We start from the raw sequence: 25,701 nt of genomic DNA, 5'->3' as shown, positions 1-25,701 counted from the left end.
CAAAAACTAGTAAACGGCACGTTCATTGTATAAACTTTTATACTGAATAACTGCGTGGCCATATTGGCGACATTCGCTCGACACTAGATGGCGCGGAATTTGCCTTTTATAACTGTAAACAACAAAACAAACAGCATGGGTGTCCAATACTGTGTTTGACAGGATTTTCTTCACAAAACGTGTTTGTGTGGTTACAACAAAAAGTTGTGTCTAAAAATGACGAAAATTGAATCTTGGAATATATTGGAGTTAGGAGCAGACCACTAAAAGAAGACGAAGCGGTTTATAAAACGGTACATATAGTACTTTGTGGCCTAAAAGGAACAAAAACCTTCAAAGCTTGTGTCTACAGACGTCGGGTCTAACTTTCCAGCCACATAAGATCACAATTAATCTGAATGATGCTGTGAAATATTTGAAATGCATTTGTTCATCTAAGTACGAGAGGAAGAGACCTAAATATCTAAACGAAACTACTAAAAATGTGTACAAGAATTTTATTGGTCACTTTAAACAGGAATATTATCTATAAAACAACAAAACTGGTTCTTATTCTGGCTTTATTGTTCACCTCTATTAAAATTTGAAAGAAATTCAACAGATGTCGTCAATTTCGTAATTTGAACGAATACGTAAAACATAAGTTATAGGAAAAAGAAGAATAACATTGCTATATAATTGTATAAACTAACGAATTATTCGAAACAGTTGATGTTCAATTAAAAATAGCCGCCGTGGGGTAAACAAATGCCGTTGCCGTAAGTTTCTTTGTGGTTTGCGAAGCTATTTACGTGGCTTTGTTGGCTTTTTTCGACTATACAGTGTTTTCCTTAGCGTAAAAATAATGTGAAAAGCTAATATATCGAAAAATGAACAGGATTCTGACTAAAGTTCTTTTTATATAATGTGAAAGGGTTAAATTAACCTAAAGCTTTCCGCTGCTACTGGATTGTCACTTTGCTACCTTGGAAAGTACTTATTGCTTGAAACCTTGGTTGCAGGCTGACTTAAAACTGTAAATATACTCAGTTCCAACTGTATTAGTTTCATTGAAGCAAATCTAAAAAGTATCTGTGGAATATTCTTAGCACCATAAAAATACTACCGGAAAAACAAAGAAAAGCTAACACTGGTACATAGGAAAATCTATAGCTTGACCCACAGCCGCCATTTTGACATAAACATCTATTTTTTCAAATTACTTAATACATAAAAATTTGCGTTTGGAGAGTAGAGGAACGGAGGAATATCTCTTATGATAAAGAAGCTGAAAAACTGTCCAGCTGTATACCATAAATAACCTTTCAAAAACTTTCCACAATGACGCTGGTATACACAATGAGTATAGAATGAATGTAGCAATTGTAGATGAACTGAGGTGTGTCTTGTTAAAAAAAATTGAAAATATCAATTTTTCCTCAAGCAGTTTATTGTTAAAAATGTCAGCGACTTACGTTGTACGAAATAAAGTAAAGAACATAACCTAAAAGAAATTTTCCCTGCTGCTAATGTGTCGCCATCTTCGTTTAACACTTTTTGACAGATATTTCTAATATAAACAGATACTTCACCCTCTATAATCAATAATTCTCTCACTACGTTACCGATTTGCATCTGAGTTCCAGCGGAAACTTCCATTAATGATATTCCAGCAACAAAAACGTTGCTTTGAATCGATTGAGTAAAATTTAGAAGATTTCTATATTTTCCCACAAGCTTTACAGTATTCTGTATTATCGTTTCTGCAAATGATAAAACAGAAATTTTTATTTTCATCCGATACGACGTGGGCAGTTACCTTTTGGAATTAGCATCCGTTTCTATGTTAATAAATATATCCAGTAGATGACTCTGTGTAGATTGGGTGAAATTTTGAAGATTTCTATGTTTTCCAATATGTTTTACATTATTCTGTATTATCGATTTCGAAATGGATAAAATAGAAATCTTGATATAGGTCAAAATGTGTGTAAAAGTTTTCATCAAATCAGACTTGAGCCGTGACCTTTTCTATGTCAATAACCTCTAGTATTTCGATTGACAAGTAAAAAATTTTCTAATCTTATTTTTTATATATGATTTTGAAGATACAATCATTTAAATTGATAAATATTTACAAAAATGACTGTTAATAAAGATTTCACGAATTTCCTAAGTAAATAAAACCGTTTGTGACAAAACAGCTGTTGTCAAATTAATTATTCACTAGTTGATAAGAACATAATGTACTCAAAAATAAAAGAATGGAAAAACTTCAAATACTATGTTAGAAATTATTCCTATTTTTTGCGTTAATTGGTGTTAAAGCTTCTCCATCGAAATCGTTAACTTCCTCTGTTTTTTTTCTGACGCAAGGAGTCAACATACTGATAAAAGCTGCAATAGCGAAACCCGCACCACCGACAAAAAATGGTATATTGTATGTATTCGTGATATCGTACAAGGTTCCTGCTATGGGGGAACCGATAGCTGCCGCTACTCCTCTAAACATCATCAACATTCCGAAAGCGTTTGTAAGTTTATCCAGTCCTAAATACTCCACTAAAATTATGGAAGTCAGCGACATATATCCAGCTAAAAAAAAAAAACAGTTATTAATTCAATTCATCCAGGTATAAATAATAATTAAGAACGATAAGATAGTAGTCTAGTATTTTAATCACAATTGAGTTGAAACATGCCGAGAGATTAGAGACATATATATCATGCTTCAATCCTCGTAGATTGGGATTGGATACACTACCAGTCAAAAGTTTTTGTCCATCCTATAGGTTCCAGGACACACAACAAACATTTCTTAGACGTTTTGATATGTTTATGTTTCTGAATCGTCTCGATTTTTGGTCTCTTCTGATTTAAAATTAGTGTCAAATCATATTTTGATAAAGACTGAAAGTATTTGAAACGTCAAATTTAAAAAAATGACCTAAAATCGCGTCGATTTAGAAACATAAATAAGAAAATAATGAAACTGCTTTTTTGCTTTTATTATTTCGGTGCACAGTTTTGGTATTATCTGTTACAATTTTGATATATAATCGTTTGTCTATTTGGTTCCATTTGTTTTTCAGAAGTGACTTTCTGACCTGTACAATTTGCCCCACAACAACTCAATCGGGTTAAGATCGGGTGACTGTGACGATTAAATCAAACCTTTGAGTACATTATTCTTTTCCAATTCTTCCAAATACTTTTTGCACAGTTTCGAGGAATGCTTGTCATGCTGGAAGATACATTTTCTGCCCGATAGTGTGCCGGATACAACGTACAACATTTTCTTCCTTTTAAATTCCAACAATTTTTACCAGATCTCCAGCAGCTCTTTCTACAAAACATCATCAAACCATCCGCAATTTTTCACAGTCGGGATTACACATGGATCTAACATCCGTTCTTTCATCGACCTGTGCAAAATCTTTCAGACCCAAAAACTTCGAACTTTGAACACACTGCAACCTTTTCGACCTTCGCTTAACAATATAGAAGAGAAATTGGTTAGAATGTATTAGCTTTGAATTTAATGAATGGATTATGGGATGGACAAAACCAGTGGAGTAAATATAACCAGTTTGTATCTCGAAATATATATAGTTTCGTATTGATAAAACAGGAATTATTGTTTGGTATTTCTTATCATCTGATTGATATGATAAATAATTATTTTACCTGTGGCGAATCCAAAGAAGAGAGATGCAACTGCTAGAGATGTAAAATTAGGACATAGTGGCATCAATGCTACCGAAACAGCTCCCATAACTAGGCAAATGTTATTAACAAGTAAATTATTAACGCTGGGAAAATCTGCTATGAATCCAACACCAATACGTCCAATTATATTGGTGATGCCTATTATTGATATAAACATTGATCCTTGAGTTTCATCTATACCCTAAAAGACGTAATAATAATAATAATAATAAGAATGTCCTATAAAATAATGATTTTTTATTCAAAGAATTGTTTGATTATACTAATATTCATTTCTCCTGTAACAGTTACGAAATATATATGAAATTTAAAAGAAGAAAGAAAATTAATTTCCCCAGTCTGGTTTGGTCGTAGATACAATTTCTGAATAAAACCTGCTCTATAAATAGATTTTCTGAATCAAATTTGACAGAAATTTGCCTATTTTAGATTCTATTTGCTTAATTTGGATTTTCCATATCTAAATCAGTTTCAAATTGGGTTTTTTTAGCTTAATTTGGTTAAAAAATGGTTTTGTATAGTCCAATTTAATCGTAGTTTATTTTTTAGGAGTTAAATTTGACCTAAAAATGCATTTTCTGAATCAAATTTGACAGAAATTTGCTTTTTCTAGATTCTATCTGCTTAATTTGGTTTTCCATGTCTAAATCAGTTTCAAATTGGGTTTTTTTAGCTTAATTTGGTTAAAAAATGGTTTTGTATAGTCCAATTTAATCGTAGTTTATTTTTTAGGAGTTAAATTTGACCTAAAAATGCATTTTCTGAATCAAATTTGACAGAAATTTGCTTTTTCTAGATTCTATCTGCTTAATTTGGATTTTCCATGTCTAAATCAGTTTCAAATTGGGTTTTTTTAGCTTAATTTGGTTAAAAAATGGTTTTGTATAGTCCAATTTAATCGTAGTTTATTTTTTAGGAGTTAAATTTGACCTAAAAATGCATTTTCTGAATCAAATTTGACAGAAATTTGCTTTTTCTAGATTCTATCTGCTTAATTTGGATTTTCCATATCTAAATCAGTTTCAAATTGGGTTTTTTTAGCTTAATTTGGTTAAAAAATGGTTTTGTATAGTCCAATTTAATCGTAGTTTATTTTTTAGGAGTTAAATTTGACCTAAAAATGCATTTTCTGAATCAAATTTGACAGAAATTTGCTTTTTCTAGATTCTATCTGCTTAATTTGGATTTTCCATGTCTAAATCAGTTTCAAATTGGGTTTTTTTAGCTTAATTTGGTTAAAAAATGGTTTTGTATAGTCCAATTTAATCGTAGTTTATTTTTTAGGAGTTAAATTTGACCTAAAAATGCATTTTCTGAATCAAATTTGACAGAAATTTGCTTTTTCTAGATTCTATCTGCTTAATTTGGATTTTCCATGTCTAAATCAGTTTCAAATTGGGTTTTTTTAGCTTAATTTGGTTAAAAAATGGTTTTGTATAGTCCAATTTAATCGTAGTTTATTTTTTAGGAGTTAAATTTGATCTAAAAATGCATTTTCTGAATCAAATTTAATCAAAAATTGGGTTTTCTAATTTTAAATTGGTTTTTTTTAAGTTTAACCTACTCAAAAATGGCTTTTATATATATGAAATTTAAAAGGAGAAAGAAAATGGTGAAAAAATTAATTTTCCCAATCCGATTTAGTCGTAGATTCATTTTCTGATTAAAACCTGCTCTATAAATAGATTTTCTGAATCAAATTTGACAGAAATTTGCCTATTTTAGATTCTATTTGCTTAATTTGGATTTTCCATATCTAAATCAGTTTCAAATTGGGTTTTTTTAGCTTAATTTGGTTAAAAAATGGTTTTGTATAGTCCAATTTAGTCGTAGTTTGTTTTTTCGGAGTTAAATTTGATCTAAAAATGCATTTTCTGAATCAAATTTAATCAAAAATTGGGTTTTCTAATTTTAAATTGGTTTTTTTTAAGTTTAACCTACTCAAAAATGGCTTTTATATATATGAAATTTAAAAGGAGAAAGAAAATGGTGAAAAAATTAATTTTCCCAATCCGATTTAGTCGTAGATTCATTTTCTGAATAAAACCTGCTCTATAAATAGATTTTCTGAATCAAATTTGACAGAAATTTGCCTATTTTAGATTCTATTTGCTTAATTTGGATTTTCCATATCTAAATCAGTTTCAAATTGGGTTTTTTTAGCTTAATTTGGTTAAAAAATGGTTTTGTATAGTCCAATTTAATCGTAGTTTATTTTTTAGGAGTTAAATTTGACCTAAAAATGCATTTTCTGAATCAAATTTAATCAAAAATTGGGTTTTCTAATTTTAAATTGGTTTTTTTTAAGTTTAACCAACTCAAAAATGGCTTTTATATATATGAAATTTAAAAGGAGAAAGAAAATGGTGAAAAAATTAATTTTCCCAATCCGATTTAGTCGTAGATTCATTTTCTGAATAAAACCTGCTCTATAAATAAATTTTCTGAATCAAATTTGACAGAAATTTGCCTATTTTAGATTCTATTTGCTTAATTTGGATTTTCCATATCTAAATCAGTTTCAAATTGGGTTTTTTTAGCTTAATTTGGTTAAAAAATGGTTTTGTATAGTCCAATTTAGTCGTAGTTTGTTTTTTCGGAGTTAAATTTGATCTAAAAATGCATTTTCTGAATCAAATATAATCAAAAATTGGGTTTTCTAATTTTAAATTGGTTTTTTTTTAAGTTTAACCTACTCAAAAATGGCTTTTATATATATGAAATTTAAAAGGAGAAAGAAAATGGTGAAAAAATTAATTTTCCCAATCCGATTTAGTCGTAGATTCATTTTCTGAAGAAAACCTGCTCTATAAATAGATTTTCTGAATCAAATTTGACAGAAATTTGCCTATTTTAGATTCTATTTGCTTAATTTGGATTTTCCATATCTAAATCAGTTTCAAATTGGGTTTTTTTAGCTTAATTTGGTTAAAAAATGGTTTTGTATAGTCCAATTTAGTCGTAGTTTGTCTTTTTGGAGTTGAATTTGATCGAAAAATGCATTATCTGGATCGAATTCCATCAAAAATTGGGTTTTCTAATTTTAAATTGGTTTTTTTAAGTTTAACCTACTCAAAAATGGCTTTTATATATATGAAATTTAAGAGGAGAAAAAAAAGTTGAAAAAATGAATTTTCCCAATCCGATTTAGTCGTAGATTCATTTTCTGAAGAAAACCTGCTCTATAAATAGATTTTCTGAATCAAATTTGACAGAAATTTGCCTATTTTAGATTCTATTTGCTTAATTTGGATTTTCCATATCTAAATCAGTTTCAAATTGGGTTTTTTTAGCTTAATTTGGTTAAAAAATGGCTTTGTATAGTCCAATTTAGTCGTAGTTTGTCTTTTTGGAGTTGAATTTGATCGAAAAATGCATTATCTGGATCGAATTCCATCAAAAATTGGGTTTTCTAATTTTAAATTGGTTTTTTTAAGTTTAACCTACTCAAAAATGGCTTTTATATATATGAAATTTAAGAGGAGAAAAAAAAGTTGAAAAAATGAATTTTCCCAGTCCGATTAAGTCGTAGATTAATTTTCTGACTAAATGCTGCTCTATAAACAGATTTTTTGAATCGAATTTGACAGAAATTTGCCTTTTCTAAGTTTAAGCTGATCGAAAATGGCTTTAATCTTTTTAATAGTAAATTTACTTTACTTAATTTGCCTTTTCCATGTCTAAATCAGTTTTGAATTGGCTTTTTTTAGCTTAATTTGGTTAAAAAATGGCTTTGTTTAGTCCAATTTAGTCGTAGTTTGTCTTTTTGTAGTTAAATTTGATCTAAAAATGCAATTTCTGGATCGAATTTAATCAAAAATTGGATTTTCTAATTTCAAATTGACAAAAATTAGTTTTTTTTTAATTTTAATCCACTCAAAAATGGCTTTTATATGAAATATAATAGGAGAAAGGTAAAACCGTGAAACCAAGGAAAAGTTTTGTGAAAATAATAATATAAATGATGTTAAACCTCAACAGTTCCCTCTCATTGAAAAATTAAATATCTGTATATCACAGAAGCTACATTGTACCCTACAAACAAAAAAACAATCGATACAATGAACGGTTTCTTAAGAAAATTAATAAATAATCAAAATTTCCCTTCAATTCGTTGATACTTTTTGATAGCGATCTTAGAAAAACCGAAAACATTGCGCTTCCACCATTCACATAGATGAACAGAAAGCTTTCGATCAGGTTTGGAACGCCGAACTGCTATACCCAATCCATAGATCCATAGATCACCAATCTAAGTGTAGTCTCGCAAGGTTCCATATTAGATCCCCTTTCATACATCATTTATAAGTATTCTACACCACGTGATTTTCGCAAAATTCTTCGGGAAGACCGTCTCAAGATCCTCAGAGAATCCCCTTATCCGGAAATTTGATTTACTCCAATTCTCAATTGAATAGTACTCTGGTTATGGTATGGAGGCAAATCTATCTCTTCAAAGCACTTGTAGGACATTATAGACGTTTCTATAGTGTACATTAGACTTATAATCGAATATAAAGTAACCAACCATCAACTCAAAATGCTGACAAGTCTCAAGTACTGCCAATACAAGACCGATTCAGTCCTAGCAACTTCATTTATATCAATATTGACTTAATTACTATTCTTAGACGTCTTAATGACACGATACGTGATTTTCACCATCGAATAAAGCAATACTGTTGCTAAAAATACTTTTTTTTAAAAACTTACTTTTGTTTTCCCTAGTTCGATTAGAAATACTAGAGGAATGTAAAACGCTATCATGACAAACACCGTAGCAGCAGCTAGTATTAAGAAAGTTGCATCTTTTAATAAACTAACATCTACTAGACCAGCTAATTCGGATAAACTGCAACAATTTTCAGCTAAAAAATACATAAAAACATTTAATTTCGAGTAAGATTCAAAGGAAAATACTGACATTTTGGTTTTTGCTTTTTTATCCTCTGAATACTGTGGACACTATGTCTGTAATCGGCCAACGAGGCTCTAGATTGAAATTCTTTGAGATTCTGTACAGATCCTGTATATAGAACATCCTTTCTTGAAAGAGGCTGTAAGCTTACGCTTCCTTTCCTCTTTGTTATTGAAAGTGTAGAATTGTATACTGCTGGGTTTGATACATTTCCCTACAACATACAAATAAAAAAAAAACGTTTTTACCTCACGAAATAGAATAAGAATTAATAATAATTCACCTCACTAGTTCGTACTCTCAGTACATCTTCGACAGTTACATTCTTGTTTTCATAAACCAAAGGCTTCATCAGCATGGCAAATATCGAGCAGCTTAACGTGATTCCAGCCAAACAAAAATTGGTAGTTTTCCATCCATAGTTTTTTAATAATGAAGTTACCAGAGGAGCCAAAGCGAAAGCTCCGACTCCAGTTCCACAAACAGCTAAACCGGTAGCTAATGATCTTTTCGTTTCGAAATAATATCCAACCATTACCACGGCTGGTATGTAGATAAAACTGAAGCCTATTCCTCCGAAGCATCCGTAAACTAACATCATAACTGGTATAGAAGGACATACAGTTGAGAGAGCTACAGAACTGGAAGCCAAAAAACAACCTAAAAATATAAGACGATTATAATTGAGGATATTGTTTTAGACATATCGAGAATATATCTTTTGGTACTATTTCTTTCCAGTGACCTTTGCTTTTTTTAGTACGGGCTTCCTACACTCTATTTTGGATATCAGTTCATCATTCATTACTATTAATCAGTTTTACCTTTTTTGGTCTTCGTAAACATTCTATTTGACGCTGAGAACTCGATGCCCCACATTGCATCAATTTTTGTCATGTTGAAAAGCTCAAGTAGGATCCTTAAGTTTTGGAAATGCATATCTGTGCTGCGATTTCTTCTATTTTTAGGTGCAGAGCACTCAGAATAGTTTCTTCCGCTAAATTCTCACGATTCTAGTCCCCAGCGAAACAACGTAGACCAATTTTTAATTGTTAAAAATGATGGACACGAGTCACTATGAATATCCTCAATTCTGTTATTGATTTGTGTTGGTGTCAATCACTAATCACTAGACTCAATTTGAGATATTTTGACAAAACAACTTGATTGATTGGTCGTTCAAGCTCTACTATATGAGACCAAGAACCCACGGATCGGACTACGTACACCATTTTATGATATTTTTATCAGCAGAAGATCGATGTGTGGACTGACGAAGATCCACCAGCTCCAACTATGTCAAAAAGGCACAATATTGTCAAGAAAGTGATGTACGTTGTCTCTTTCTTACTACAGGATTAATGCAGGAAATTAAGCTTGTGTACAATTGATCATAACTTGTTCTGAGTTTCAAGTACGATTCTACAGATATTTGTATTTGGTAGTTGACTTCTGACTTTACTTTTTATTGAGTCTATGTAATACATCACCTGCTCTCACGAATAAATCGACCTGATGATCTGATTCAAATCTGAAAGACTATTCCAAGCGCTAAATATGAGTACCTAATTCCTAAAATTTCCTTTAGAGCTGTCCGCTTATGCTAAGTTTTGTGCACGCACTTCTGGATCTCTACCTCTTCTAACTCATGATTCCTATGGACTCGCCATTCCACTAGACTTTTGATTTCAAATATAGTAATACAGCATCGGTTTTTGTTTTGTTTTGAACTGCTCAAAACTCGCAGAAGCTGGAGTAATTCGTGTCTATTATTGTATTCGTTTCGTTGTTTTAGCTTCAAGCAAAATCACTGACTACACAGCTAGACGTTAAATGGTGGTCATTTGGATAAATCGGCGATTGGCTGAAAGCTAAACATGCTCACAGATCTCTAAGAACCAAACATTAGTGCTTGTTTTACACTAAGGTCAGTTTCCAAGGAACTAGAGTTATCAACTTCTATAATAATTTATCATGCTTTTATTGAGCCCTTCAGTTCGTGTGGTGCGACTAAATTTGAGCGAATCTTCAAACTACAAAAAGATAATTACTCAGTTTAAACAGCAGGACTGACTTCTTTAAAAAATTCAAAATATTGACTCTTCTTTTCTAATTTATCTTTGAATCCGTTTACCTAATTGCACTTAGGAATACGAAGCTCGTTTATATCTATCCACTACACGTTTAGAACTCGATCAAAGGCTCAATACTTTACAATGAAAAAAATGCACAATCATTTACCAATTGAAATCAAATCTATAACATCTTTTCCTGCATTTCGCAATAATTCAAAGGCTTACGTACTGAAAAGTGTCTGTCTAGTTCAAATTCATTCTATTACGGTCCCGCGAAGTATTTCTATTTGTAATTAAGGAAAAATTAACATAGAATCTATTCAAAAATCAGATACTTAAGATCTTGATTTTTAAAAGTTTTGATAGCAAACTAATAATTCTTTTGTGTGAAACTCGAAACTTTATACTAAAAGCTGAAGGTACTTGACAAATTTCAATTAAGAGACATCTTATCAATCAAGTTTAGTCTATAAAAATCCCCATTTGATTTTGAAAACTTGCTCCAATTGTTAACAGCGATCATCAACTTATCTGCGAATAGATTTGATGATAAATTTTGATCTCGTTTAAGTATTAGTGCGATTTGTTACAATGGAATGTTTCAGAACCGGACTGTTATGTTTTTTAACTACGCAACAATTTAGGCCCTCAAGTTCTCGTTGTTTTTTAATTTGTTTTTAATTCTAAATACGTTGGATATTGTCTGATTTACCTATTAAACAAGCAGTACGACATCCATATTTATTAGCTACTGCACTAACTAAAGGTCCTGCCCCCATTTGGAATCCTGTCAGAATAGATCCTACCCATGCCGTTTTTCCTTTAGATTCGCCGTAATATTCTACAAGATAAGGTAGTACAAGACCGAAGGCAAACGCAATTCCATCTCCTACTGTATTACATATAAACGAAGCGAATACTATAACCCATCCATATCCTCCATCGGGAGGAGTAGGTACTGGGATATCTCCCTCTTTTGTTTGCAGTTCTTCCTTCAGACGTACTTCTTCTCGTTTCGCGATTTTTGATTTGGCCTGAAAAGTTTTAGTTATCATGAATTCGTTCGCTAAAATTCTATAAAAAATAAAAAAGGGAATCGGGGGAAAAAAACTAATAACGGCTCGAGTCAACGAAAAAGTTTCAGATCTTTTTACGGAAAAACAATGAAGGAATCACCCTGTATATGTTTGGATGTTCGAAATCCTCGAGTAAAACAAGGAAGAATTGATATTTTAATGATTAATCCCAGGCAAAATTAACCGAAAACTAAACACATCGAGAGTACCGCGAAATAAACGGTGTTAGATCTGGATTAACAAACTTATATTTGTTTGTATTTTGGAAAAATAAAGTTAAATTCGTCTTAAGTAATTTCCTTTTTCATAAAACTTTTGTTTTTGGAAGTTTTTCTTTCAAAAACTAATCGAAATTTGTATTTGGAAACCTGGAAGCTTAAAGCTGGAATTCTTCAGGTTTTATAGTGAACTGACCTTCTCCTTGGACATTTTTTCCTTTTTTTATACCAACCACGTTTTCCTCGGATCCATCAAATTCAGTTTCATGACCATTGAAATTCGGGATATTGGTTTGGAAAGAACTTGAGCAAAAAGAGAAGTTTTTCAAAATTAAATCGTTCTTTATGGTATATAACAGACACTAAATTGTATATTCTAGAAAAAATTGGAGATATTGGAGGAAAATTAGTCGTTTAAGATGTCGTGAGATGGGTTAGAAAAAGGTCAGAAAAAAGATGGGCAAAATTAACCGAAAACTAAACACATCGAGCGTACCGCGAAATAGACGGTGTTAGATCCGGGTTAACAAACTTATATTTGTTTATATTTTGGAAAAATAAAGTTAAATTCGTCTTAAGTAACTTCCTTTTTCATAAAACTTTTGTTTTTGGAAGTTTTTCTTTCAAAAACTAATCGAAATTTGTATTTGGAAACCTGGAAGCTTAAAGCTGGAATTCTTCAGGTTTTATAGTGAACTGACCTTCTCCCTGGACATTTTTTCCTTTTTTTATACCAACCACGTTTTCCTCGGATCCATCAAATCCAGTTTCATGACCATTGAAATTCGGGATATTGGTTTGGAAAGAACTTTATCTCAAAGAGAAGTTTTTCAAAATTAAATCGTTCTTTATGGTATATAACAGACACTAAATTATATATTCTAGAAAAAATTGAAGATATTGAAGGAAAATTAGTCGTTTAAGATGTCGTGAGATGGGTTAGAAAAAGGCCAGAAAAAAGATGGGCAAAATTAACCGAAAACTAAACACATCGAGCGTACCGCGAAATAGACGGTGTTAGATCCGGATTAACAAACTTATATTTGTTTATATTTTGGAAAAATAAAGTTAAATTCGTCTTAAGTAATTTCCATTTTAATAAAACTTTTGTTTTTGGAAGTTGTTTTTTCAAAAACTAATCGAAATTTGTATTTGGAAACCTGGAAGCTTAAAGCTGAAATTCTTCAGGTTTTATAGTGAACTGACCTTCTCCCTGGACATTTTTTCCTTTTTTTATACCAAACACGTTTTCCTCGGATCCATCAAATCCAGTTTCATGACCATTGAAATTCGGGATATTGGTTTGGAAAGAACTTTATCTCAAAGAGAAGTTTTTCAAAATTAAATCGTTCTTTATGGTATATAACCGACACTAAATTGTATATTCTAGAAAAAATTGGAGATATTGAAGGAAAATTAGTCGTTTAAGATGTCGTGAGATGGGTTAGAAAAAGGTCAGAAAAAAGATGGGCAAAATTAACCGAAAACTAAACACATCGAGCGTACCGCGAAATAAACGGTGTTAGATCTGGATTAACAAACTTATATTTGTTTGTATTTTGGAAAAATAAAGTTAAATTCGTCTTAAGTAACTTCCTTTTTCATAAAACTTTTGTTTTTGGAAGTTTTTCTTTCAAAAACTAATCGAAATTTGAATTTGGAAACCTGGAAGCTTAAAGCTGGAATTCTTCAGGTTTTATAGTGAACTGACCTTCTCCTTGGACATTTTTTCCTTTTTTTATACCAACCACGTTTTCCTCGGATCCATCAAATTCAGTTTCATGACCATTGAAATTCGGGATATTGGTTTGGAAAGAACTTGAGCAAAAAGAGAAGTTTTTCAAAATTAAATCGTTCTTTATGGTATATAACAGACACTAAATTGTATATTCTAGAAAAAATTGGAGATATTGGAGGAAAATTAGTCGTTTAAGATGTCGTGAGATGGGTTAGAAAAAGGTCAGAAAAAAGATGGGCAAAATTAACCGAAAACTAAACACATCGAGCGTACCGCGAAATAGACGGTGTTAGATCCGGGTTAACAAACTTATATTTGTTTATATTTTGGAAAAATAAAGTTAAATTCGTCTTAAGTAACTTCCTTTTTCATAAAACTTTTGTTTTTGGAAGTTTTTCTTTCAAAAACTAATCGAAATTTGTATTTGGAAACCTGGAAGCTTAAAGCTGGAATTCTTCAGGTTTTATAGTGAACTGACCTTCTCCCTGGACATTTTTTCCTTTTTTATAGCAACCACGTTTTCCTCGGATCCATCAAATTCAGTTTCATGACCATTGAAATTCGGGATATTGGTTTGGAAACAACTTTATCTCAAAGAGAAGTTTTTCAAAATTAAATCGTTCTTTATGGTATATAACAGACACTAAATTATATATTCTAGAAAAAATTGAAGATATTGAAGGAAAATTAGTCGTTTAAGATGTCGTGAGATGGGTTAGAAAAAGGCCAGAAAAAAGATGGGCAAAATTAACCGAAAACTAAACATATCGAGCGTACCCCGAAATAGACGGTGTTAGATCCGGATTAACAAATTTATATTTGTTTGTATTTTGGAAAAATAAAATTATATTCGTCTTAAGTAACTTCCATTTTAATAAAACTTTTGTTTTTGGAAGTTGTTTTTTCAAAAACTAATCGAAATTTGTATTTAGAAACCTGGAAGCTTAAAGCTGGAATTCTTCAGGTTTTTTAGTGAACTGACCTTCTCCCTGGACATTTTTTCCTTTTTTTTATACCAACCACGTTTTCCTCGGATCCATCAAATCCAGTTTCATGACCATTGAAATTCGGGATATTGGTTTGGAAAGAACTTGAGCTCAAAGAGAAGTTTTTCAAAATTAAATCGTTCTTTATGGTATATAACAGACACTAAATTGTATATTCTAGAAAAAATTGGAGATATTGAAGGAAAATTAGTCGTTTAAGATGTCGTGAGATGGGTTAGAAAAAGGTCAGAAAAAAGATGGGCAAAATTAAATGACAACTAAACACATCGAGAGTACCGCGAAATAAATGGTGTTAGATCTGGGTTAACAAACTTATATTTGTTTGTATACTGGAAAAATAAAGTTAAATTCGTCTTAAGTAACTTCCTTTTTCATAAAACTTTTGTTTTTGGAAGTTTTTCTTTCAAAAACTAATCGAAATTTGAATTTGGAAACCTGGAAGCTTAAAGCTGGAATTCTTCAGGTTTTATAGTGAACTGACCTTCTCCTTGGACATTTTTTCCTTTTTTTATACCAACCACGTTTTCCTCGGATCCATCAAATTCAGTTTCATGACCATTGAAATTCGGGATATTGGTTTGGAAAGAACTTGAGCAAAAAGAGAAGTTTTTCAAAATTAAATCGTTCTTTATGGTATATAACAGACACTAAATTGTATATTCTAGAAAAAATTGGAGATATTGAAGGAAAATTAGTCGTTTAAGATGTCGTGAGATGGGTTAGAAAAAGGTCAGAAAAAAGATGGGCAAAATTAAATGACAACTAAACACATCGAGAGTACCGCGAAATAAATGGTGTTAGATCTGGGTTAACAAACTTATATTTGTTTGTATACTGGAAAAATAAAGTTAAATTCGTCTTAAGTAACTTCCTTTTTCATAAAACTTTTGTTTTTGGAAGTTTTTCTTTCAAAAACTAATCGAAATTTGAATTTGGAAACCTGGAAGCTTAAAGCTGAAATTCTTCAGGTTTTATAGTGAACTGACCTTCTCCCTGGACATTTTTTCCTTTTTTTATACTAACCACGTTTTCCTCGGATCCATCAAATCCAGTTTTATGACCATTGAAATTCGGAATATTTGTTTGGAAAGAACTTGAACTCAAAGAGAAGTTTTTCAAAATTAAATCGTTCTTTATGGTATATAACAGACACTAAATTGTATATTCTAGAAAAAATTGAAGATATTGAAGGAAAATTAGTCGTTTAAGATGTCGTGAGATGGGTTAGAAAAAGGTCAGAAAAAAGATGGGCAAAATTAACCGAAAACTAAACACATCGAGCGTACCGCGAAATAGACGGTGTTAGATCCGGATTAACAAACTTATATTTGTTTATATTTTGGAAAAATAAAGTTAAATTCGTCTTAAGTAATTTCCATTTTAATAAAACTTTTGTTTTGGAAGTTGTTTTTTCAAAAACTAATCGAAATTTGTATTTGGAAACCTGGAAGCTTAAAGCTGGAATTCTTCAGGTTTTTTAGTGAACTGACCTTCTCCCTGGACATTTTTTTCTTTTTTTATACCAACCACCTTTTTCTCGGATCCATCAAATTCAGTTTCATGACCATTGAAATTCGGGATATTTGTTTGGAAAGAACTTGAACTCAAAGAGAAGTTTTTCAAAATTAAATCGTTCTTTATGGTATAATAATCCCATAATAAAATATAGTAAATCAGTACAAAAGTTTAACGAAACTGATTCAGTAAAAGATTTGTCCAAATTATGGCCCAGCAAAACTGCATCAACTGATCAACCGAGACAAATATCCAGGCAACTTGATATTTCGTAAATATCCGTATTCGAAAAGGTTTCCGCGGTCAGGATTATGGACAAAAGGACTGGGTTCATGGGTTGAAGCGCGTTGGAATTTTGAAAATTCTCGACGTTTCAGCTCCCAAGCCATTATGAAGAGATGATTGGGGATAGAGTGGTTATTCGTGCAATTGGTAGGAAGTGATCCGATTCCGTGGCCTCAATCTTTTTTGGTTGATTCCGAAGCCCCAATCTGCCTATTTTTATGTTCATTTTTTTGATTTCTAAAAGCTTTTGTCTACAAATTGTAACAATTTTTTGACAACAAAGCATTTCTCTTTATCAACACTAGCGAAATTGGATTGATTTCAGATAAAAGACGAGAAGGAAAATGGATAAATCGATTGAAGCCCTTGCACATCGACACCCTGGGCGTCACCTGGGTCGCTAGGAATCAGTTAACAAAAGCCAATGAAGACCAAAATGCGAGACAAGGATTCATACAGAAATCTTCTACATTTTTTGACAGCTATCGGTTGAAACTATGCCAAAAAGATATTCTCGTTTGTAAAATGGATATATTCGGATGCAAACAGCACAAAAATAATATTTATCGATCATTTATTCATTATCTAATAGGTTAGTAGGTAATTTCTATAGATTGGTTGATATAATTGTATGTGCAGTGATTTAAAAGGATTTTTAAAGTATTTTATATCAGATTATCTTATGAAACGTACTACTTGAAGATAAATCAAATTTCGATATCATTTTGATTTACAGTATCATATACGCGTGCTTGATTATCATAGCTTTTAAAGATTGAGTATATATAAACAACTGTAGCACACTGTCGTAAGCTCTTTTCAGGTCGACATAGATTCCGAAGTAAATAATGTGACCGCTGTGGTCAAAAATGATTGTTGCTTCTATATCTAACACAACTAACTTATGGAAAGCTCAATATTTGTTTGGCAACACGTAAAACCCGTATATGTAAACAAAAACCCAACTAAATATATTCGTATACAAATTAAATAGTTAATAAATCATTTAACTGTCTCTCGTATATAATTATATTTAATTTTATGTAAATACAACGTGCAATTGATGAAACTGGAACATTTTATGACTGAAGGTTATTTTCAAAAAGCAGTTTCAACATACAAACAAAACGTTTTATTTATTAATTTCATATAATTGTTTTGATGTTGTTGATGAGACTCCCCAAAAAAATTTTTTACAGATCATATGATCCTCATAGTCGTAGAATAAGATGGCGCTGGCTATGGCAGTTTTTGGCCGTCGAAATAGGTCGCTCACAGTCAAGTTATTGACGTTAAAATCAAAATTTTGGGGTTTGTAAACGATTTTAAGAAAGCTCCAAAAACATTGTCGCAATTAGTTATTTGTAACCTTTTTGTAGTAAGTCAGATCATAGTAAAAGACCTTAAATTCATAATTCAATACAATTGATCAGATTACAATTACAATTACAATCAAAATCACTAACAACATTCTTCTTGACGCTGGTTTGTATCTGTGGTGCGACTCAATTAGATCGAACCTTCAAACTCCAAAAGAGAACTGTTAGATAGTTATCCAGACTAAACAGCAGGACTCACTGCCGGGAATTCTCTTTGACTTATTTAAAATATCGACTCATCCTTCCGTATTCATCTTTGAATCCGTTCGCCTAATTCGTTTCTCAAATTTTAGAAATATCCTTGCACTTACACGTTCGGAACTAAATCAAGGGCTCAATACTTTACAATGCAAAAAATGCACAATCATTTACCAATTGAAATCAAATATATAACATGATATGTACTGGAAAGTGTATGTCTAGCTCAAATTTATTTCATTATGATCCCGTTACGTATGGTGATTAGTGAGAATCACTAGGCAAGTCTCTTCTATTGTAAGCGTATAATAGATCTACCAAAACAACTAATGTTAAGCTTTTTCATGGACGATTGTTCTTTAATGACATGCCACTGAATTTCTTTCAGTATTTGCATACGGCACGTCCAAAAACGATGTATGTTTTAGAGCAACTGCCATTTTTACTTGCGCACTTATTAATGGTCTTCAGTTAGCATTAAGACAGAAGCAGAGGGTATTAAATTAAAATATCCATTAAGAAATAATGGTTTATCTACACATTTAACGGTGATTTCCCACTCTAAGTCTTTAAACAAAATACTTCGTCTTTGTTGAAAACCGTGGGTCTTCCATTTTACCAAACTATCATTCAACATCGTTGCTTACGTCTTCTGACTGGAACGAACGCTACTCTGGGTACTTAATTAAAAGAATAGAGATGAGCGAAAACGAAAAACGATAACGATATAAGTAGAAAAACGCAAAAGTCTGAAATTGTCATATTAAAAATATATACTTTTGGATAACTAAACATATCTGAATTATTTGTAAACAGGTTTGTTTAGAAAAAGAATTAGAAGAGAAAAATTTGTTATTGTAAACATGGCTAAAGATAAGATGTTGATATTGTGAACGCAGCCTTCCCTAAATATGGTCATAATGTTGTCAAAAACTCAAGGTCAGGAAGTTATTCCTTGTAATGTCACTTAGTTTGAACATGTAAATGTTAAAATAACGGAGAGATTTATCAATATTTAAATAAGATTACTTTAAGTAGTATTCCAGTGATACAGAGTGAAATTAAATCATATATTGTTAAACCATAAAGTCAATATATTCGTAGAAAAACCTTTTTTTGTGACCTAGTACGTTGAATAATATTTGTATCTGCAAATACCCTACTTGTATAAGTAACTAACGTTTTTTTATAAATTAGAATCGTGTAATATTACATCACTCAATAAGTCGTGTGACTTACACATAGATGGCGCTGCCATTGTCAAATCCATATGACGTTTATGAAGTACCAACTTTCAAAAGATAATATGTATAGTTTCGTGACATTTCGATATGTCAGAAAAAAATGACAGTCATTTAAGTGAAGTTACTTTTGTTACTTGTAAAACAATGGATTCAAAACGTTAATTTATTATTGTTTCTTGATGGAAAAAATACTGTACAACGTCAGCAATGGCTTCAAACGTGATGGTGAACGTTCCGGTCCTCCAGAAAATATCAAAAAAGTCCATAAATTGATTATATCTTATCGTAAATTGAATTTGCTTGAGAAAGCTGAGGTCTTGAAGATATCAGAAGTGAACGTTTTATTTTTTCATAGAAGATACCATAGAGATTTCCAAGTATCCTCAAAGAGCAGTTTCAAAAAGATGAAATAAATAAGATACACACAAGGGTGACTAGACGACCTATGGCTCGTCATCAGAGTGACCTACAGCCCGTGGTCAAGGGCAATCAAAACCTTTTTGGTAATTGTTACTTAAGACCTACAAAACAGTGTCAAAGATAGAATCAATCGTTCGTTAGGATAATCTGAAAACTGGACTCGGAATTTTTGTTTAGTTCAGTTTATCGTAACACTCAATGTATCAAAATCTCGATAAAACTTGTTTGTTATAAATTTTTGAAACTTAGAAGTCAGAAAAAACAAATTCCAATCAAAGTTGTGGATGTTTCTAAAATGGTTCTTTGATGTTTTTCGCTGTAACTGATGTTTACAAAGTTACAGTGTCTGGAGTTTGGGGAATGACAATTATAGCTTTAAAAAATCATAAAACACTAAAAAATTCCGATATATAATACAAAAATGCTTGAAAAATAATAAATTTCAATTTTTAATTGTTTATAACAAATTAAAATTTAATTTTCAACCGTTTTAATTGATGAAAATAGAAATTTTCAATGCTTCTAAGCATTTTATTTTATGATTCAAAAATTTTTAGAAAAATTAAGACAAGTACTACAATAGAACGTGTGTTAGAGGGAGAAGAAAGAAAGGAAGAGAACTGAGGATATGGAAGAATTTTAAAAACGAGAAAATAGTAAAAAATACTGAGCAACCTTTCAAAAATTTGGTGAATTGAGCAAGAGGTAACAATAGAAGAAGTTTGAAAGTGTTCTACAGAACTAACTGAGGATATTTGTGGAAGAAGGATAATAAAAAGAAAGGAACATAGAACCAAATGGCGAACAGAAGGAATAATGAGAATATTTGAGCAGAAAAAAGCAACATGAAACAATTGAATTAAAAATTAAAGAGAATAAAATGAAGAGACATTATAAGTCAAGAAGGAACTTTGAGAGAAAAAAACGGTAAAAATTTAAAGCAGAATTATTAAACAATCATAAAGGTAAATAATAATGGCTTTTGAAACAGAATAAGGGATAAAGAAAGCAATACAAAAATAAACACAGAAGAATTATTACTAGAGATTTTTATGAGTTTTTTAAATAGAGAAAAACTCGGGAAAAATTTACTAGAATAAATAGAAACTGCGTATATTCAAAATATAGAAAAAAAAATGTTAATACTTCTGTATTTGAGGTTTACTCACCATTTTTCTGTTCTAATATCTTGACATTACAGTATTAAGACACTCGTAGAAATGAGAACTGTATCCATTTAATAAAACAAACAAATTTGGATCCTTATCTTAACGAGTACGATAATATAAAGTAGAAATAAGTGGAAAAGCTATTCTTTTTCAATCTTAATCATTTTACAAATAATAAATATAATTATATGAGATCAAACGCTGCTTTGAAAAATGTGATTTAACGTTTCACATTCCTCCAATACTCCGCTTATAAAACGGTAGAAATACATCGCATGTAGAAGTTTTACAAATACCTGGTATAACTATTTTTAAAGTTAATTTTTATTAAATTCTCAGCACTATTAGCGAGAGAAGATTTTGGTAGACAATAACCACAAAACTAGCAAGACAAAATTCGCTTTAGAATATACAAATTTTAAGGTTAAGTGACTTAGTGTTAAAACCCTGTTAATTTTGTGAAATCTCATAAAGTTGTTTTGTAGCACAAATTAACAATTAATACTATGGAAGTAAAAAGGAAAGAGCAGACGTTGAAGTGGTTTGCTTCTTGTTACTACCTGAGACCAAATAGTTATCACGTAATTCCCGTTATTCTCAAATTCCCCAGGGTCCAAAATGGGGGTTCACAATCGTCTACGTGAAAATTTATTTGGTTTCGATCATGAAGAACTAAAATCCTATCAATATCTCAGCGAATTTACTAGTAAAAACTTGCATATTCAACACAACGCGTCGAGACTTGTCGCGGTGCTATGCCGCAAAGCTTGTTCAGACGTGCAAATTAATACGATTTGTGGTGTATGCACTTGCAATCTTGCATGATTGATTCTTCACCAATATAAATACGAATGTCAAGGATAAACTTTACTAATTTCTTTCCGGAATTTCACCAAGAGAAGTGAATCGATATGTTTGTGATTTCAGCTTTTCGCAGTAAATTGAAATTTTCATAGTTTTCAAACTAGTCGCAGGTAGAATGCCTTGATGAAGATATTCAGACTTACCTTCGACATTTGATTGCCCTGAAGGATGATTTTAAAATGGAGAAAGTCGTATTGCAAGAGAAGATTTGCAGTTATTCGTTACAAAACTCAAGCCAAATATTGATAATTTGTGTCAATTCCATCGAGTACATTCCTCTTATTGAAATTGAAAAGAAAATATATTATGGGCAGTTTTCTAAATGAAATTTGTGAGAATTGATTTGTTCTTGAGCTGTAAGTCACTGTAGTTTTCGAAAATGTAAATTTGGATGAGCAAGATTTCGATTGGCAAACTTTGCTTTTTTGATATCCATTCACAACACAATAATTTGAACATTTAATTGAAAATTTGTTTAGTTGATTTTATTATCAAATAATTAAACTTTTCAAGCAATCAATTATATCCTAATGTTATTAATTCGTAGTTGAAATTCAACCACAACTCTAGTTTCCATAGATAGAAATAATCTTCACTTCATTTCGAGATCCTGATCCTGATCCATTACAATTTTGTAGCTGATCTATGAAACTACTAACCTGAAAATGTTTTCGCGTGATTCTTTATTTTCTTGACTGCTTTAAATAACTCAAAATGAACCAAAGTAGCAAAGCATTAGATCCCACTAACCTCAAAGCTATCGAGCAAAAATTTTGGATCCCTCCATTGCTTTTAATGATTTCAAATGAACAATTAATATGATTGCGGAAAGCTACAACCAACAGGAATCGTAGTGGTCAATTTTCTGTTACACCTTGGAGCGTACGTATAGTTGAATGAAGTGCTGCTTTGGTCAAAAAGTAGCAAAGCATAAGATCCCACTAACCTCAAAGCTATCGAGCAATAATCTTGGATCCCTCCATTGCTTTTAATGATTTCAAATGAACAATTAATATGATTGCGGAAAGCTACAACCAACAGGAATCGTAGTGGTCAATTTTCTGTTACACCTTGGAGCGTACGTATAGTTGAATGAAGTGCTGCTTTGGTCAAAAAGTAGCAAAGCATAAGATCCCACTAACCTCAAAGCTATCGAGCAATAATCTTGGATCCCTCCATTGCTTTTAATGATTTCAAATGAACAATTAATATGATTGCGGAAAGCTACAACCAACAGGAATCGTAGTGGTCAATTTTCTGTTACACCTTGGAGCGTACGTATAGTTGAATGAAGTGCTGCTTTGGTCAAAAAGTAGCAAAGCATAAGATCCCACTAACCTCAAAGCTATCGAGCAATAATCTTGGATCCCTCCATTGCTTTTAATGATTTCAAATGAACAATTAATATGATTGCGGAAAGCTACAACCAACAGGAATCGTAGTGGTCAATTTTCTGTTACACCTTGGAGCGTACGTATAGTTGAATGAAGTGCTGCTTTGGTCAAAAAGTAGCAAAGCATAAGATCCCACTAACCTCAAAGCTATCGAGCAATAATCTTGGATCCCTCCATTGCTTTTAATGATTTCAAATGAACAATTAATATGATTGCGGAAAGCTACAACCAACAGGAATCGTAGTGGTCAATTTTCTGTTACACCTTGGAGCGTACGTATAGTTGAATGAAGTGCTGCTTTGGTCAAAAAGTAGCAAAGCATAAGATCCCACTAACCTCAAAGCTATCGAGCAATAATCTTGGATCCCTCCATTGCTTTTAATGATTTCAAATGAACAATTAATATGATTGCGGAAAGCTACAACCAACAGGAATCGTAGTGGTCAATTTTCTGTTACACCTTGGAGCGTACGTATAGTTGAATGAAGTGCTGCTTTGGTCAAAAAGTAGCAAAGCATAAGATCCCACTAACCTCAAAGCTATCGAGCAATAATCTTGGATCCCTCCATTGCTTTTAATGATTTCAAATGAACAATTAATATGATTGCGGAAAGCTACAACCAACAGGAATCGTAGTGGTCAATTTTCTGTTACACCTTGGAGCGTACGTATAGTTGAATGAAGTGCTGCTTTGGTCAAAAAGTAGCAAAGCATAAGATCCCACTAACCTCAAAGCTATCGAGCAATAATCTTGGATCCCTCCATTGCTTTTAATGATTTCAAATGAACAATTAATATGATTGCGGAAAGCTACAACCAACAGGAATCGTAGTGGTCAATTTTCTGTTACACCTTGGAGCGTACGTATAGTTGAATGAAGTGCTGCTTTGGTCAAAAAGTAGCAAAGCATAAGATCCCACTAACCTCAAAGCTATCGAGCAATAATCTTGGATCCCTCCATTGCTTTTAATGATTTCAAATGAACAATTAATATGATTGCGGAAAGCTACAACCAACAGGAATCGTAGTGGTCAATTTTCTGTTACACCTTGGAGCGTACGTATAGTTGAATGAAGTGCTGCTTTGGTCAAAAAGTAGCAAAGCATAAGATCCCACTAACCTCAAAGCTATCGAGCAAAAATTTTGGATCCCTCCATTGCTTTTAATGACCTCAAATGAACAATTAATATGATTGCGGAAAGCTACAACCAACAGGAATCGAAGTGGTCAATTTTCTGTTACACCTTGGAGCGTACGTATAGTTGGATGAAGTGCTGCTTTGGTCAAAAAGTAGCAAAGCATAAGATCCCACTAACCTCAAAGCTATCGAGCAAAAATTTTGGATCCCTCCATTGCTTTTAATGATTTCAAATGAACAATTAATATGATTGCGGAAAGCTACAACCAACAGGAATCGTAGTGGTCAATTTTCTGTTATACCTTGGAGCATACGTATAGTTGGATGAAGTGCTGCTTTGGTCAAAAAGTAGCAAAGCATCAGATCCGACTAACCTCAAAGCTATCGAGCAATAATCTTGGATCCCTCCATTGTTTTTAATGACCTCAAATGAACAATTAATATGATTGCGGAAAGCTACAACCAACAGGAATCGTAGTGGTCAATTTTCTGTTACACCTTGGAGCGTACGTATAGTTGGATGAAGTGCTGCTTTGGTCAAAAAGTAGCAAAGCATCAGATCCGACTAACCTCAAAGCTATCGAGCAAAAATTTTGGATCCCTCCATTGCTTTTAATGACCTCAAATGAACAATTAATATGATTGCGGAAAGCTACAACCAACAGGAATCGTAGTGGTCAATTTTCTGTTACACCTTGGAGCGTACGTATAGTTGGATGAAGTGCTGCTTTGGTCAAAAAGTAGCAAAGCATCAGATCCGACTAACCTCAAAGCTATCGAGCAAAAATTTTGGATCCCTCCATTGCTTTTAATGATTTCAAATGAATCAATGCTTCTGAGATCATGGTTTTCGATACTTTAACAAGAATTGTAAACAATTTTAATTGTTTTAGAGCAGGTGTCGACTTGACAGTTTAAAATGGAAAGTGCAGATTTGTGGAATGGAAGAAATTAGATAATTTTTGATTCAAAACAATCAAATTCACGCCTTTGCTGGACAAGATAACAAAGAATGGATCTCTAAGTTGATTTTATTAACTGATATTATGAATTATTTCAGGGTACTAAGACTAAAGTTGTAAAAATTGACTTGAATGGTGATGTAGCTTCATAAAAAGGGGAAACAATGAATAAGATAAAATTGTAGGCAGTCGAATCTGGTGATCAAAAATCGTAGGTGTTTTGCAACAAACTCACTTTGTAGGAGGTTTATTGTTTTGTCAAATTTCTTTTGTCTTCACCGAGCTTTCACTAGTTTCAATTTTCAAAAAACAGATGCATTAGTCGCCCAAAACATCTGCATTTATTGTAAGGAAAAGTTGAATGTAAAATTCATAATTAACAAGTCCCATTTC

General features: G+C 31.9%; 1 protein-coding gene across 1 annotated transcript; it reads right to left on the bottom strand.

Moving 5' to 3' along the window:
• Positions 1-482: 482 nt before the first annotated feature.
• Positions 483-21,044, bottom strand: LOC130442376 (monocarboxylate transporter 2-like). The gene is made up of 7 exons (XM_056776431.1): positions 20,951-21,044; positions 11,414-11,735; positions 8,910-9,286; positions 8,633-8,840; positions 8,422-8,576; positions 3,667-3,889; positions 483-2,574 (listed from the first exon to the last, which is right to left on the bottom strand). The coding sequence occupies exons 1-7, from the start codon at positions 20,951-20,953 to the stop codon at positions 2,267-2,269; spliced, it is 1,596 nt and encodes a 531-aa protein (XP_056632409.1). The 5' UTR covers positions 20,954-21,044; the 3' UTR covers positions 483-2,266.
• Between the last annotated feature and the right edge of the window lie 4,657 nt (positions 21,045-25,701).

The sequence above is a fragment of the Diorhabda sublineata genome, chromosome 4, assembly GCF_026230105.1.
Source record: "Diorhabda sublineata isolate icDioSubl1.1 chromosome 4, icDioSubl1.1, whole genome shotgun sequence".
Classification (NCBI taxonomy): domain Eukaryota; kingdom Metazoa; phylum Arthropoda; class Insecta; order Coleoptera; family Chrysomelidae; genus Diorhabda; species Diorhabda sublineata.
Note: the sequence above shows the minus strand (reverse complement) of the source record. Positions and strands in the feature narration are given on the sequence as shown.